Source organism: Aethalodelphis obliquidens, unplaced genomic scaffold (genome assembly GCF_003676395.1).
Source record: "Aethalodelphis obliquidens isolate GAN/ISIS:26980383/991018 unplaced genomic scaffold, ASM367639v1 scaffold11, whole genome shotgun sequence".
Classification (NCBI taxonomy): Eukaryota; Metazoa; Chordata; class Mammalia; order Artiodactyla; family Delphinidae; genus Aethalodelphis; species Aethalodelphis obliquidens.
This window is the reverse complement of record NW_020837955.1, coordinates 18,538,429-18,553,501: the sequence shown is the minus strand read 5'-3', so window position 1 is coordinate 18,553,501 and position 15,073 is coordinate 18,538,429. Positions and strand designations below refer to the sequence as shown.

The following is a 15,073-nucleotide window of genomic DNA, read 5'->3' as shown; positions in this document are numbered from 1 at the left end:
CTTCCTAGGAGGCCCCAGCCCAGGCAGTCTCGACTTCTTCCTGCTTCTCTCCTCTCCCCTGATGCTGCCAAAATGCACAGCATTTCTCCAGGTGAAGGAAATAACAGCCAGAAAGGAACTCCCTCTTCTGGAGCAGGGCTGTGTGTTTAGGAGGAAGGGGTGGAATCAAGGGGACAGAAAGCAGCGTGACTCACAGGGGCTCCTCCCCTGGGGAGATGGAGCCTGACAGGCTGGAGTGTGGGACACTTTGAGGTGATTTCCTGACAAGGCTGTCAGCGTTTCACTCCTCACTCTCAGCGTGAGTCCCCTGCAGCTAAGCTAAGCCTTCTCCGTCTTTCTCTCTCCTCACCTCTCCAGGGCTCTCTTCCCTCTCCCAATGGTCCCTCTCCCCACTTGCAAGCCCTTTCTGGTGCTAACTTTCTGCCTCAGTGCTCCAGTCTCCAGCTCTGATAGGCATTTTCCTTTTTTTTTTTTTTTTTTTTTTTGCTGTACGCGGGCCTCTCACTGTTGTGGCCTCTCCCGTTGCGGAGCACAGGCTCCAGACGTGCAGGCTCAGTGGCCATGGCTCATGGGCCCAGCCGCTCCGCGGCATGTGAGGTCTTCCCGGACCGGGGCACGAACCAGTGTCCCCTGCACCGCAGGTGGACTCTCAACCACTGCGCCACCAGGGAAGCCCTCCTTTTTCTTTTAACAGAAATACATAGAGTCAGCTTTTCTGTTGGGGTGCCCTGGTCCTGGGCTCCTTCCCAACCACAGCAAATTTCGTAAATGATTGGGAGTCCAGGGATGCACGATACAAGGGGCAAGGAGGCAGTGAGTGCGTGTGTGTGTGTGTGTGTGTGTGTGTGTGTGTGTGTGTGTGAGAGAGAGAGAGAGAGAGAGAGAGAGGAAGAGAACATGCACCCTTTGGGGTTGTGTATGTGCTGATCAGGGATGGGAGGGGTTCAGAGAATGTGTAAGGGGCGCAGTGGGGGGCACAGCTGAGCCTGCTAAGGTTCCTCAGATCTTAGAAAATTATAGGACGTGAGTATCAACAGTGTCTTTAGAGTTTGTCTCAACAGTCTCCCCCAACCTCCACCCCTGCCACTTTATAAATGATAAAGCTGAAGTCCAGAGAGGTTAAATGACTCATCTTCTGCCACACAGCTAGCTAGTGGCAAAACCAGGGTGAGAACCAGGGATCCTGACTTGTGGACTACACTGTGTCCACAACTTAATCAGGGACCTTAGAGAAAGGTCCTATTTCTCAGACACGGTAGACGACAGATTTGACTAACAACTTCTAAAAGAGATGGGAAAAGCTAGAATCTCTTGGCCTTCAGGCTGCCCAGGGGACAGGCAGGGTCCTTTCCCTCTGCACCCCCCAGAGCCCAGCAGTGACAGCAACCCCTCTTCTTATGGACCGGGCTGCTTCCCTCCTCTTCCTGGGCAAACCCCAGAGCGTAGCAGTCTGACTGCTGGGAATACTCTATATTCACGTTTGTCTCCTTGGCTGCAGGCGATTCTTGCCTGACCCTGAGTCCCACCTGCCTCATCCAAGGATCTAGCCCAAGACAAATTTGTCTTCTTCCTGTGCAAGCTGAGTCCAGCCACCCTGCCCCCCAGGGCCTTACTTTACTTTTTAGAAGCATCCTCTGTCTACCACCCCAAATCTGGAGTCCTTGTCATCCACAGCCCCTTGGCATTGGGCTCACTTTCCTTCTGCGGGAATAAGGTGAAACCCCTCCCCCTTTAGTGATTGGAAGAGTAATTAATCCTTAACACAAGCTTTAGTCATTTGCCATCCACGCAAAACACCAGCATGGCGTCCCCCACCCCCTCTACACCACCCAACAATCTCTTCCTCCTGCTTGTCCCTGTGCAAAGCTCGTACACGAAAGACTCTCCCTCACACCACTGTTCTCCCAAATCAGCCCCCAGGCCTTCAAGAGGGGCCTGAACTCCTGAGATAGGAGGGGGAAGTGGTGAGTCTGTGAGTGCACTTGGCTTTCTCCCGTCCCTCTAATCACCTCTCCCAACTCCCAGCCATTCCCCAGGAAGAGAGTGGAAAGAAGGGTGCAGAAAAGAAGTTGGCAGGGCAATAAAAATGTCAGGGCCTTTCCTCCCTTTCCTCTCAGCGCCCTTCTCTAGTTTCTCCCGCTTTCTCCCTTCGCCCCTCCCCCTCCTCCCCTCCCTCCTCCTCCCTCCCCCTCCCTCCCCCTTTCTTCTCTCTGGCAGATCCTGCAGCGAGTGCGGCCGGCCGGCCAGGAGAGGCAGCCGCATTCGGGGTGTGAGGCGGGAGAGGTTAATTATTGCTCCCCCGCCCCCCACTCCCCCCTCACCCCCGCACAAGATGTATCTGACTGTCAGAAGCGGTGACAGATGAAGACAAAGTACAGGTACGGCTCCCGCGAACCCGGCCCTCGACGTACCAGCCAGGGGTGGGAGTGGAGGGGGGCACGCTACCGAAGTTTTAACCCCTCTAACGCCGGGCCACACAGCAGGGGAGAGAGGGGGCGGGGGAGGTGGGGAAATCCGAATTAGAACCCGGTCCCCTCCAGGGCAGCTGAGCCTAGGAGACCTGTTGGCCTTCTCCCGCCTGGGGTGGGGAACGGGTGGGAGGCAGGGAGGACTCCGTCCCAGAGGCTGCGGAATCAAGGTCGGGAGAGAGACCGTTCCGAGGACGTTACAGGTACAGAGAAATGGGCTCATGGAGTAGCCTGGGGGGTAGGTCGATTTGGGGACCCAGGGACCCCAATGAGAGGGAGAGTTCTACCCCTCCTCCTTCTCCGTGATAACATTCAGCCTCACCCCCAGCTTCATTGCTAGGCTCCTTGTCAGGGTGCGCTTGTGTGTTTGTATTGCTGGTTGGTTGGTTGGTTTGGCCACGCCTCCCGCCTTGCGGGATCTCAGTTTCCCGACCAAGGATTGAACCCAGGCCAAGGCAATGAAAGCCCAGAATCCTAATCACTAGGCCACCAAGGAACTCCTGCACTTGTGTGTTTAAGAATGAGAATTGTGTGTCTGAACATGTATGTACTGGTGATGATACAACTCGACAGACTTGATAAAGTCTAAATATGTTGGGGGGGGCATGCATTCACACCTCCAATGCTTGGAAGGGGTGTGTGTGGGTACCTGTGAGGGGGCCTATACTGTGAGCACAATGTGTTGCGAGTGTTTGTGTAGGAGAGAGAGCTTTTGCCTGTAGGTATGGCTGTGGTACAGGAGTGTATCTTCAGGTGGGTGGATGCTCTGAGCTTGCAAGTACTGAGGAGTCTGCATTTGGGAGGGTGTGGATGAGGTGTGTCTTTCTGTGGGTGCACAGTGTGTGCCAGCGTGAGGGGCTCTGTGTGGTGACTCATGCTGCTGAGTGTGAGCCTGATTGTGTGTGCCTGTCTGTAGGGCCTGTGCATGTGCATGCACGCATGTGCCAGCCCAAAGCTGCAAGCCTCTTCCCTCACTGGCATCCCTCCCTTTCCTGACTCTCCTCTCACCATAAGCAAACGAGGTGAAATAATTACTTTTCCATTTAAATGCCCCATGTTCAAGCCAGAATGAAAACAAAGTGTTTTAATAAAATTGTCTTTAAAAGGAAAAAGAGGAAAATAAACGTCTGCTCTGCTTCTCTCCCTGGCGTTCAGGGAGGCCCCAAGCCCTTCAAAGTTAATTAAAACAGGAACTAAAATCGCAGAATCACTTACTAACCTTTCCCCCATCTTCGTCTTAAAGGTAAGGCAGCCCCCAGAAGGCTTGCCTCTGGCCTGGACCTTGAGGTCCCCCTGTTCTCAGGCTCAAGTTCTCCCTGGGACCAACCTTCATGCTTGGCAGGTACCCTGGCTTTCCGGCAGCCACATCTGGGGATGGGGGGGAGCTCTGCCCCTTCCCTCCTCCCAAAGAGTCATTAAAGGCCTCCTCCGGCCATTTGAAGCCCTTGATGGACATCATCCCCGTCAGAAGCTTCCGGCCCTCGCCTCCTCCCAGGACACAGCCCGCCCTCAGCCCCTGCTGCCCCTCCCCACGGGTCTCCTGAGTCCCCAGCTGCTCTGAGCTTTATCTGTCTTCACTGACCCCCTGGCCTGGTCCTCAGCTCCAGCTCAGCACAGTTCCGGCTGCTTCCGCCTGGTCTGTATCTGTTCCCCATCAGAGGCCCCATTGGAGCTCCAGCCCTTCAGCAGCCCAGATAAAAGAGATGGATGGAAGTGAGTTTCGAGGATGCCCCTCCCTCCAAGCCCAGAGCTAGAGCCCTGGGTTCTGACAGGGGCTCCCTGAGGAGGGCGGGGGTTGGGGGTGTGTGAGGGTGAAGGCTGCCAAGCTCTCTGGAAGCCCAGCCCCTACCCATCCCCACCTTGCCATAGCCCTTCCCCTCCTCCTAAGACCCAATTTCTCAGGCCTCCTTCAGGCAGGCACAAGACTGTAATTACCCACACACTTCAGCAGGAAGCTCTGTGCTAGGTACCCTGCCCCATCTCCATGTAGCTCACCCACCTAGAAATAGTGACAGTGAAATTGACCATTTGTTGAATACCTATTGTGTTTCAGACACATTACTTATAAGATCTCTAATCTCATCACAACCGTTACAGAGGAAGTTTTATCACTATTTTGCAGAGGAGGACACAGAAGAAGGAAAGCTTAGAAACTTGCCCAAGGTATGCAATTATAAAGCAGTACCACAAAAGCTCATGTCCCCTCTCCAGCCTATCCTTGACCACAGACCCCCAGTTCTGTTCCCAAAGACCTATCTTTACCCTTCAGAGACCAATTTCCCCTAGAGATCCCCAGGAGTTAAAACCTGGGCCCCTGTGAGCCCTGAGTCCCGAAGACCTGTGGGTCCTTCTCCCCGCTTTAGTGATCTGGGGTTGGGATGGGGGGACAGAGGGGAGGCAGGAAGTAATTGTCCCTAGAGCCCTCAACACTCATCCTGGAAGACCCCATCACTTCTCATGACCCCATTTCAGTACCCTAAAGTCCATCCTGCCTCCCATGGTGCTGCCCACCAAGGGGACAGGGTGAAACTTGATTGTGGGGTAACATTTGTCACCAAAACTGATTTTCATAACTCTTCACCCTCTTCAGAGAGCTTTCAGTTGCCCAGATAGCAGAGAAAATATAGAAAATAAAGGCAGGCCAGGAACCAGCCTGTATCTTCAGCCCACCCCCCTTCCCTCAACCAGTGTGGTCACAGTCCAGGGACCTAAGATCTCAACCCTGGGAAGAAAAGGACTGAAGAAGGGGAGGAGAGGCAATGAAAGGACAGAAACCCTGGTTTTAGGATGATGTAGTCCAGCACAGGAGGCTGAGAAGGAAGGGGACAGGAATGAGGTGTTACCACAGACCAAGAGTGAGGATGGCACCTGAAGACTTCTGGCCTTGACTGTGTCTGGAGAACATCTAGCAAAAGGAGGGAAGGAATGATCCAGAAGCACCTTTTTCCCAGTTCAGTCCCAGGAATGTGTGTGTGGTGAGGGGAGGGTATGTTCTGTGATCTTTTCCAGGTCACCATTGTTTGAACCCCCTGGGCTGAGCCCAAATTGAAACCTGGTAATGGCAGCTGGGCAGGCAATGAGCCAGGTGGCTGGGATGGGGTTTCATGGGACCGTGGTGCTGAGAGTTCTGCCTCACCTCGCCCACCAATGAGTCACCTAAGCCAGGCCAAGGTCTGGAGCCTAAGCTCTTCTCCTCTGCCCCCCACACATCTGGGACCCAGCTTGAGGAGAGAGGACTAGAGAAGAACATTAGGGGCCCCTGCATGGAGAAGGGAGGGGTGGGAGAAAGGGAGGGATGACTCCATCTGAGATGGCCTCCAAATTCCACCCCAAGATTGGTTTTCCTTGCCACCAGAGGCTCTACCTCCATACCCTCCCAACTCCATCCCTGATCCTGGCCTCATTACTCCCCTCAGGCCCCATCTCTATCCACCAGCTCATCCTTCCCCCAAGAGTTCTCAAATCACCCCCATTATCTGCAACTGAGTCCCAGAGCTTCCATCACTACCTCCCAGACTGGATCTCTTCCAGTCTCTAAATGCACCCACCACTGCCCTCCGAGTAACTATTCCTACCCCCAGCCTCCCAGACTCCATTCCCACCCATCCCCAACCCATCATCCTTCCTCCTAAGGTGCTCTGCTTTGAGCAGAGAGGTGAGAATTGATCTTCATTAACATTCCATCACTCTAAGTGGACTTACCTAGCTGTTCCCTGTTTAGAAAGAACCTAGTCATTCAGAGGGCTGAGGAAATAACCAAAACATATCCTAGGAGGTAATCAGCCTATGTCTCCAGCCTCTTTCCCTCTGCCCTCAGCTGCCTACACACTTAGAAATAGAGTCCTAGGTGACAGGACCTGAGCTTTTAAACAAAAAAACAGGGAATCTCCAAGCCCACCAGAGTATTTAAGCCTGTCTATTCCTCACATATATATATGTAAACAGAGTTATACATATATACATGCACACACAATCCTGTAAACATACATGTATATAATTAATTCACATGCACATCTTAGAATAGAATGTAAGGGGACTTCCCTGGTGGCACAGTGGTTAGAAATCCACCTGCCAATGCAGGGGACACGGGTTCGAGCCCTGGTCCAGGAAGAACTCACATGCCGTGGAGCAACTAAGCCCATGCGCCACAACTACTGAGCCTGCGCTCTAGAGCTCACGAGCCACAACTACTGAGCCCACGTGCCACAACCACTGAAGCCCGCGTGCCTAGAGCCTGTGCTCCACAACAAAAGAAGCCACTGCAATGAGAAGCCCGTGCACCACAACGAAGAGTATCCCCCGCTCGCCGCAACTAGAGAAAGCCTGCGTGCAGCAACGAAGACCCAACGCAGCCAAAAATAACATAAATAAAATAAATTAAAAGAAAAAAAAAAGAGGGCTTGCCTGATGGCGCAGTGGTTGAGAGTCCGCCTGCCGATGCAGGGGACACGGGTTTGTGCCCGGTCCGGGAGGATGCCACATGTCGCAGAGCGGCTGGGCCCGTGAGGCATGGCCACTGAGCCTGCGCGTCCGGAGCCTGTGCTCCGCAACCGGAGAGGCTACAACAGCGAGAGGCCCGCGTACCGCATAAAAAAAAAAAAATTTGTTGAAAGAAAGGCAAATAATAGAACAGGTACTTGCAAATAAATGTATACATACAGCTATATACACATATAACAACACATCCATATATACAGTGCTTATGTACACACATACATATATGCACCTACATGGTTATCTACATACATATATCTGCATTTAGATAATCTACATACATAACATTGTGATGTACCTACATATACATACATGTACACAGTGCATGTAGACACATATACACACATAAATAGTATGAACATATTATAGATATCACATATATACTACATATACATGTGCACCTTCACATATGTATATGAATACAAATCAAGCACTTTTTTTTTTTTTTTGCGGTACGCGGGCCTCTCACTGTTGTGGCCTCTCCCGTTGCAGAGCACAGGCTCGGGACGCGCAGGCTCAGCGGCCATGGCTCACGGGCCTAGCCGCTCCGCGGCATGTGGGATCTTCCCGGACCGGGGCACGAACCCGTGTTCCCTGCATCGGCAGGCGGACTCTCAACCACTGCGCCACCAGGGAAGCCCTCAAGCACCTTTTTACTCAAATTTTTCCAGTCAATTTAACTGTCTCAAGACCCTAGGCCCAGGTTTGGCTGCTACAACCAGAAATAACCACCAGATGGCACTCTTTCACCACTTCCTGTACTCCCAAGTGTTGCCAGAGGTGTCGCCAGACGTGTCTCTCTCCGCCTAGGCCCAAAGCTTGCAGAGCCGGCGTACCCCAGGCACTGCCCTGTCCCCTACCTACAAGACTGATGCGCTTGTCCTTGGTGCCCAAAGCCTGCAATCTCTGCCCTCTCTTAAATCAGATTCATCCTCTTGGGCCTCCAGGCTTCTGTTGGAGAAGTGGACTCCCCTTTGGGGCTCCAGATCTGCTCAGCCCTCAGATCCACACACACATACACACACCCTGTTCACCAAAGAGCTAGCGGTTGGACTTCACCTGGACTCCCTCGACTCAGACCAGCGCGGCTCAAGGACCCTTCCTTGAAGCCTTCGAACTAACAAGCAACCGGCTTCAGTGGCCCTATTCCCCAAAATGGCCCAAGGAGTGAGTCGAGGACATTTGGACACTTGTAGCACCTACACACCGGTACACACAGCCCCCTTTGGCGGCTTACTCCCCACATCCTGCCTGGGACGCCCAGCCGGGTCAGCCAAAAGCTGGGAGGAGAGTGGCTAGGCCCTGGGACTTAGTACCCTCAGCCTGGGAGCGGCTGGTCCCGGTTTAACCCTTCCTGCCCCGGTCCAGTCTTGACTTCAGACCTCTGGTTCAGAGCTGGAAGGAAGCGCATTTGCTCATCTTAGGCAAACTACTTAAAATCCCAGAGATGGGGGAAGTAGGATGGGCCAGAGCCTCTCCTGCCTCCAGACCTAGACCACTGCGAGTCAGCTCCCCTGGAACCTCATACGTCGGGTGTGAGCAACCTAGGACGAAAAACGCGAGGAAGGCTTGGAAACCCGTGGGGAGGCGAAGTCGGGAGTACTGGCAGCAGCTCGGCTTCCCCCTCCACCTCCCCTCTCCTCCCCCGGGAGCTGCGGGAAATTATTTATTAAAACGCCGCCCGCGTTCTCATTTATTTGCGGAGAATAATCCTCGGCATTGCAGCGCGTTTATTAAACCTTTCCCGTCCCAGCAATTCTTTAATAATAAATCGCGTGTCACTTTCCAGCGACGTTATTAAAGCCAGTCCGCTGGAGCAGGTGGGGGGGGGGTATGCGCAGCAGGGGTTCCTCCTATTCAAGGCTGTGGGGCCTGAACCTGTAGCACCGCGGAGGGGGAAACTGAGGCTATAAGGAGGCTGCACCTGAACATCCTGTAATATCTGCAAAAGTGATGGAGTTGTACGGGTTCTGGAGATGCGTGTGACCCTCTAGGATCGTGCGGAGCCTCTGCTCTGCAAGTGGGCGCGGTAGGATCGATGGGCCCACCAGGAGGCGCCTTCGAGCCCAGCTGGCCGGGAGTCGCCGGCGAAGAACAAGTCAGTGGCGGATTCCCTGGCTGCTGGGGGACCCAGACCCCAGTCCCCTCTTTCAGCGCGGAGCAGACCTCCTTCTGGGCCGGACGCTGAACGGCCTGACCCTCCTGCCCCCACCATACTGCTTACATCCCTATCCCTACTTTCGCGGTCAACTTAAAATTCGCCCCAAGTATCCAACCCGCTCGAGCTGTTGAGTGCTGCTGGAAACGCCGGACTCCAGCCAGGACTCGGCAACGAGAGCTGTCCTCTGACTTAGCCTCTGGACGAGTCCTGAGGTTCTGCGGGAGGGGCAGCCAAGCCCTTAGGTTGGGGTCCGGGCCACGCCCCTCCCAAGAGGCCGGGCTCCCTGCGTTGGGCCCCAGAGGACAAGCTCAGACACCGAGTCAACTACGACCTCTCCCGTTGTGTGGCGCCAGGCTTCGGGTGGAACCCAGGCGCGTAGGAGGCCTTCGACACCCACACACGGGGGTCTTGGCCTCGCCAACTTAAGCTTTCATTTTCTCCTTTAGTCAGTCAATAAACAGTTCGCCTCACCAGTGTCCCTGGGCGAGGTAAGGGGAGTGTGGAGAGAGATTTCGGGAGCAAAAGAGTACGGCTCTGTGAGGCACCTCCAGCCAGAGAAGACAAGTCACAGTTGGGGCAGACGAGAAAAAAGCTTACCATGATTTTGTCTGGGTTCGGCTGGGAAATGGGCGGCTTCGTAGGGAAATCCTAGGGTGTGGCCCATACATGTGACCAAACTTCTCCCCTCCTCCATCCAGTTTATGCTTTCATACTGGGTCCTACCCACATAGATCTGGTTTCCCATTCTGCCTGGGGAGGGGACAGAGAGGCAGGCAATCTATCTCTAGACCAGCCCCAATGGAGTGCAGACTGGGGGGATACCCTCCCTCCCAACCAGATGGCTCCAACCTTCCTGCCTGGGGCGGGGGGAGGCCCCAGCTCAAGCTTCCTCTACATCTGGCAGGCATGTGCTTAAAGAGCAGGACCTACAGCTTGTGGAAGCCAGAGTCCTACTACCCTGGGAGGCCTCCCAGAGAAATGCGGTCTCTGTGTGCAAATCTGCATGAACCATCTGTCTCAGTTTGTTCATAAATCTTTATTGCGTGCCTACTGTGCCTAGTCTTGTGCTAGGCATCGTCCAGTACAAAGTGGTATAATATATGGTACTGCCCTCATGGAGTTCCCAGAACGACAGGAAAATCAGACATGCCCAAATGCCCATCTTACTGCACTGAGCTAAACCACGCTCCATCGTGCCTTCCTGGACAGCAGATGGCAAACAGCAAAGAGGATTGCAGTTAGTATGTGCAATTGGGACTTAGAGAGAGGGAAATTTTCTAGAAGGTGAGTTTCAAGAAAGGGTAGACTGAGGTTAGGCAAAGACTGGGGACTAGGAAAATAACAGCAGGAGCTGTGCAGAAGGGCAGTCAGAAGACTGGCTGAGCAGAGCTGGAGGGAGGGCTGCTGGAAAGAAGTAAAGGATCCTGTTGTCTGCACCCCTTTGTGTCAGCTCCACTCCTCCCCACCCCTACCCCCCCCCCCCCCCCACTCAGCCTAGAGACCAGCAGGCAGCTATTGCCTAATGCCTGGTTGGTCCACACAGGAGACTGTCCTGGCCAGAGCACCTCCTGCATGGGCCCCTCTGCATCCCACCTCCCCTAGTTGCTGCCTCTCTCCTTACCCTCCAACTTTTGTCTCTCCCACCACCATCACATCTCCCCTACTAAGGGCATTAAAGCGATCTGTGAAGGGGCCCTGCTCCCCCTTTCTAGATCTTTTCAAGAGCAGGGTTGAAAACTATCCCCACTCACCCACCCCCATGGGCCACGGCTCTGGACCTAGTAGTAATCCTCGGCCTCTTCACTCTCAGCCTCCTTCTCAGGAAAAAGGTGCAGGAATGACAGCTGGGGGATGCCTGTGGAGTTCAGCTGGTCTGCAAACACATGGGGACAAAGGAGAGGGAACAGGAAAGAGGGCTGTCAGTGCCCATGTATCCCAGTCTGTGAGAAAGCCATGCTTGTGTGTGTACCCACATGCATATACACACATGGACACACATTCAAAGGCATGAATCCACCACCTTCCCCCAGCCCCCAGAGCTCAGGGCTCTCCCTTACCCAGTGTGAGCACTGTCAGGCTAGCTGGGGCCTCAACCTGGCCGAGGGCATTGCGGGCCAGGCAGCGGTAGATGCCCTCATCGCTAGGACGCACAGCCTGGATCTGCAGCCAGCCCGTCACCTCAAACCTCTGGGGTCCACCCCTAAACTGGAGCCAGGAGGAGTCAGCAGCATCGTTCTAGAGGGACGGTGGGCTGCCCCGGGGAGGCCTCTGCTCCCTGTCCCTACCTGCACAGAGATGTGGGGGTCATCCCCTGGCAGCTGAATGTCCAAGCCGTCCTTTCTCCACTCAATGGAAGCCATGGGGTAGGCAAACACTTCACAGCCAAAGATCACATCCTGCCCCGTCACGTTCCAAATGTCATATGGATGCGACACAATCTGGGGCTCTGGGGGTGGAGATAGGAGGCCTAAGAACAGGATGGCACATCCAGCCCAGCAAGGACCCCATATACAAACCATTTTGAATGTGTTTGTGAGGGAATACATATATGCTGAAGTAAATACACATCCATAAACATGACATGACACATACACAAATGTAGCTGCAGGTACACACAGGTGGGAACACAGCGATGGAAATGCACAGGCAGACAAAATGCGCAAACAAGCACAGGGACCCACACCTCAGCTTGGCAACCACACTCTGTCCCTGATTGCTCCCCTGTCCTCATTCCACCCTCTAGGCCCCTACCCTGCTGGATTTGTAAGCAACACCTCCCTCCCCCACACCCTCCCCGTTCTCTAACCAGGTCCTGCTGCCAAAGTCCCGAAGATCAGCCCTTCCCCCACCCCACCCTGGTGGCGGGGCAGTCCACGTGGCAAAGGCAAGGACACTGAAATCAATCTGGGCAGCAGGCAGAAAGCCTGGGGTCGTGGGGGGACCCTCCAGCAGCGCGTTTACTTTCCCAGCAGCCCCAGCCAAGCCAGACCCCTCAAAGGGGCTCAGGAAGTGAAGGTTACTAGAGCTGCCAAAGAAAACTTGAGGCTTGAATAGCCCTCAGCCCGCTGGGATGGGGGAGGAGGAGCTAGAAGAGTCCCCCTGCTCCACTAAGCCCTAAACGCAGAGGAAAGGGGAGCGCAGGCAGAGGCCCGGAGACTAGGTTAACTAAGCACTGGCTCTACGGAGCCGCCCAAACGAAACCGGATTGCATCTCACAGGAACCCAAGTTTCCCTGCCTGAATTCTAGTGGTCTGGGCAAAGTCTGAGAGTCTCTCTTCACTCTCTCAATTTTGAGGCCAAGCGTTGGCTATGTGCCTGCTCTCTCAGAGGGTTGGTCTCTGCCAGCCAGGTCTGGAGCTTTCACGCGCCCCAGCGCACGCTGCTTATTGACAAAGCTCCGGACCCGCACCTTCAGGCGGTGGCTTCTGCGGACCGGCCCCGAGAGCAAACTCTTATAATGGACTCGAGCCCTCCCTGGCGTCAACTTTTTCGCTCCGCTGGCCAGAGACCAATGCCGTCGGGGACCGGGGAGCAACGCCTTTTGGAAACCCAAGTGGCGGGGGTGGGGGTCGTGGGCCGTGCGTACCCGATTCGCAGGGCCCGGGGTGCGCCACGGTGAGGTTGGCGTCCGGCCGAGCGCGGGCCGCCTCCTGCAGGCGGCAGATCTGAGCGTAGGTGCGGCCGTCGGAACCGCAGAGAGGGCGCTGCGAGCGGCAGGCACACAGCGGCTCGGGCACCTCTCCGCGGCTCAGGTCGCCACCAGCGTCCAACTGGCACTCAAGCTGCTCGCCGCAACGCCCGTAGAAGTGGGCACTGGGGTCCAGGTCGCAGAGCTGGCCCTCGAGATTGGCGCATTCCCAGCAGCAGCCGCACGCGTCGCGCACCCGGCCGGCCAGGCAGCCCCGCGGCGAGGCGCACTCTTCTGGCCGGCAGGGAGCGCAGCCCTCGCCCTCCGCCAGCAGCCGTAGCCAGCCGCGCCGCAGGTAATCGGGGCCTAGGGATGGCCGCGCGCCAGCCGGGGACGGCGTCCGCACCACCAGGAGTAGCAGCAGCAGCAGCAGCACGGGCAGCGGCAAGGCAGCTGCGGGCGGCTGGGGCATGATTAGCTGGAAGCCTCGAGAGCACTAGGGGCTTCAGCGCGTGCGTGGCACCCTGCCGGGAATGGAAACCAGGTCAGGAGGTCAGAAGCAACCTCCTTGTTACTCGTACCAACTTGGACCCTAGCACTGCCCCCTCCCCTGCTACCCTGGAGTCAAGTGTCGAAGGGTCATAGGAGGGGTCATCCAGTTACGCTGGGTGGTAATTGATTGGGCTGTTCTTGGGGGTTGGGGAGAGGTGAGAGGAGGGAGTGATAGAGCTCATGCACACACGCGCACCACCTCTACCACCACCACCACAAACCATCCAACTTCGAAGCTTCCTGCCCTAGAGGTGGGTGGGAATGGCTGGTCCCAGGAGGAAGGAGTTGTTAATAAGGGTGGAAAGGGGGTGGAGCGGGGGAGGTTGTGTGAGTTAGGGTGGGGGTGGGGTGATGCCCTGGGGCCCAGAGCGCTCACCTGGTGTCCGGGACTATGCCCCTCAGAGCAGCCGTGACTCCTGTCCGAAAAAGCAGGCAGTGGAAAGGAATCGGGTGGGCCCGCCAGCCACCTCTGCTCCGACTTGAGAATCTCTGACAGAGTCCACGGACTTGCACTCACAGAGCAGCTCCTCCGCCCCCTCTCCCCGCCCCTCGACGTTGCATACCCCACCCCCTCCCCTAGTTCTGAAGCTGCCAATTTCATGCAGCCGTACGGGACCCTCCTGGGCCACTTCCCCCTAGCCTGGTCCAAACTCACAGTAGTAACCGGACACCCAAGCTGGGAAAGGACTAGAGATGGGGTGGAGTGCGGGTTCGGAGTAGGGGATGGGAGGGTGTGGGGTAGCTGGGAAGTTAGAGTTGGTTGAAAGGCTAGGCCCTGTCCCATCTGACTTTACAGTCCAATCCGCTAGAGCAGCTGCAAAAATGACAAGGAGGTAGGAATTCTTGTGCCAAGTCGGGCGCTCCTGCAGGGCAAAGCCAACCAACGTCGTCTCCCCGCAGCCCAGGGGCGATTGCAGGCTTGTCCACCCCACTTCCCCACCAAGTCGCGGACCAGAGACTCCGCGTTTACTTCTGCCTCCTCACATCTGGCCTCCTCCTCCCTCCCCACATCCGGCAGGTGCTCCAACCCGAGGAGGAGCCGGGTGATTATAGAGGTCCCAGCCGACCGGCGGCCGCTGGGAGAGGTGGGCGGGGCGCCTCACCAGTGGGCAGCGCTCCGGGTCAGAATTACAGGTTATGGTTGCTAGGCCGGCAGGGCCAGAGGCATTCGGTCTCGCGGCCGCCACCGGCGCCACCGTGGCACTTCGGGCTGGGGGCGGGGAGGAGAACATTCCTGGAGGCCCGACCTCCGTACCGGGGGTCTGCCAGGCCCCGCCCCGGCCTGCTCCCAGCGGCTTACAGAAACCGCGCTGCAGTCCAGTTTGTAGGGGGCGGAGACTGAGCTTTGCAGCCAGGGAGGGGACGTTATTCAGTCAGGCTCCCTCCGGAAGGACCTGGCCCGGGGTGGACACTGGCCTCTCCATCAACCGCGAAGCTAGCGGCTGGGCCTCGGCCTCTGGACCGCCCAGGAGGACTGGCTCCGCATGCGCACTAGGTGCCGGGGAGTCGAGCTCTCGGAAGCGGTCAGAGACTCTCTCTCCTGACCTGAACGCAGCCAAGCCCCTTCATTTAGGGGTTCCCTCGAATGGCTCTACTGAGGTGGCCGTAGCCAGATACACAGTCACCCTAGTCTCTCAAACGCAGACGAGTGAAGGGACGCAAACTTCACGCGATGTCTCATAACTGTCGCGAGAATCAAAACAGGAAGGACGTCTAGGAATTCAGAACAGGAAAAGCCCGCGGGTTTTAAACCGTAAAAAGAATGGGTGG

At 56.0% G+C, this 15,073-nt stretch overlaps 1 protein-coding gene across 1 annotated transcript; it reads right to left on the bottom strand.

The window, feature by feature from the left end:
• Positions 1 to 10,140: 10,140 nt before the first annotated feature.
• On the bottom strand, positions 10,141 to 15,073 carry KAZALD1 (Kazal type serine peptidase inhibitor domain 1). The gene is made up of 5 exons (XM_027112343.1): positions 13,680 to 15,073; positions 12,710 to 13,275; positions 11,409 to 11,569; positions 11,181 to 11,328; positions 10,141 to 10,996 (listed from the first exon to the last, which is right to left on the bottom strand). The coding sequence occupies exons 2-5, from the start codon at positions 13,221 to 13,223 to the stop codon at positions 10,902 to 10,904; spliced, it is 918 nt and encodes a 305-aa protein (XP_026968144.1). The 5' UTR covers positions 13,224 to 13,275; positions 13,680 to 15,073; the 3' UTR covers positions 10,141 to 10,901.

Bases quoted from the DNA above. Each gene is read 5' to 3' on its own strand.
- KAZALD1 (XM_027112343.1), bottom strand. From the start codon at position 13,223: ATGCCCCAGCCGCCCGCAGCTGCCTTGCCGCTGCCCGTGCTGCTGCTG. The intron at 11,570-12,709 runs GTACGCACGGCC...CTCCACCCCCAG, and splicing joins CCCCGGGCCCTGCGAATCGG to AGCCCCAGATTGTGTCGCAT. The intron at 10,997-11,180 runs GTAAGGGAGAGC...ATGTGTTTGCAG, and splicing joins CCTGACAGTGCTCACACTGG to ACCAGCTGAACTCCACAGGC.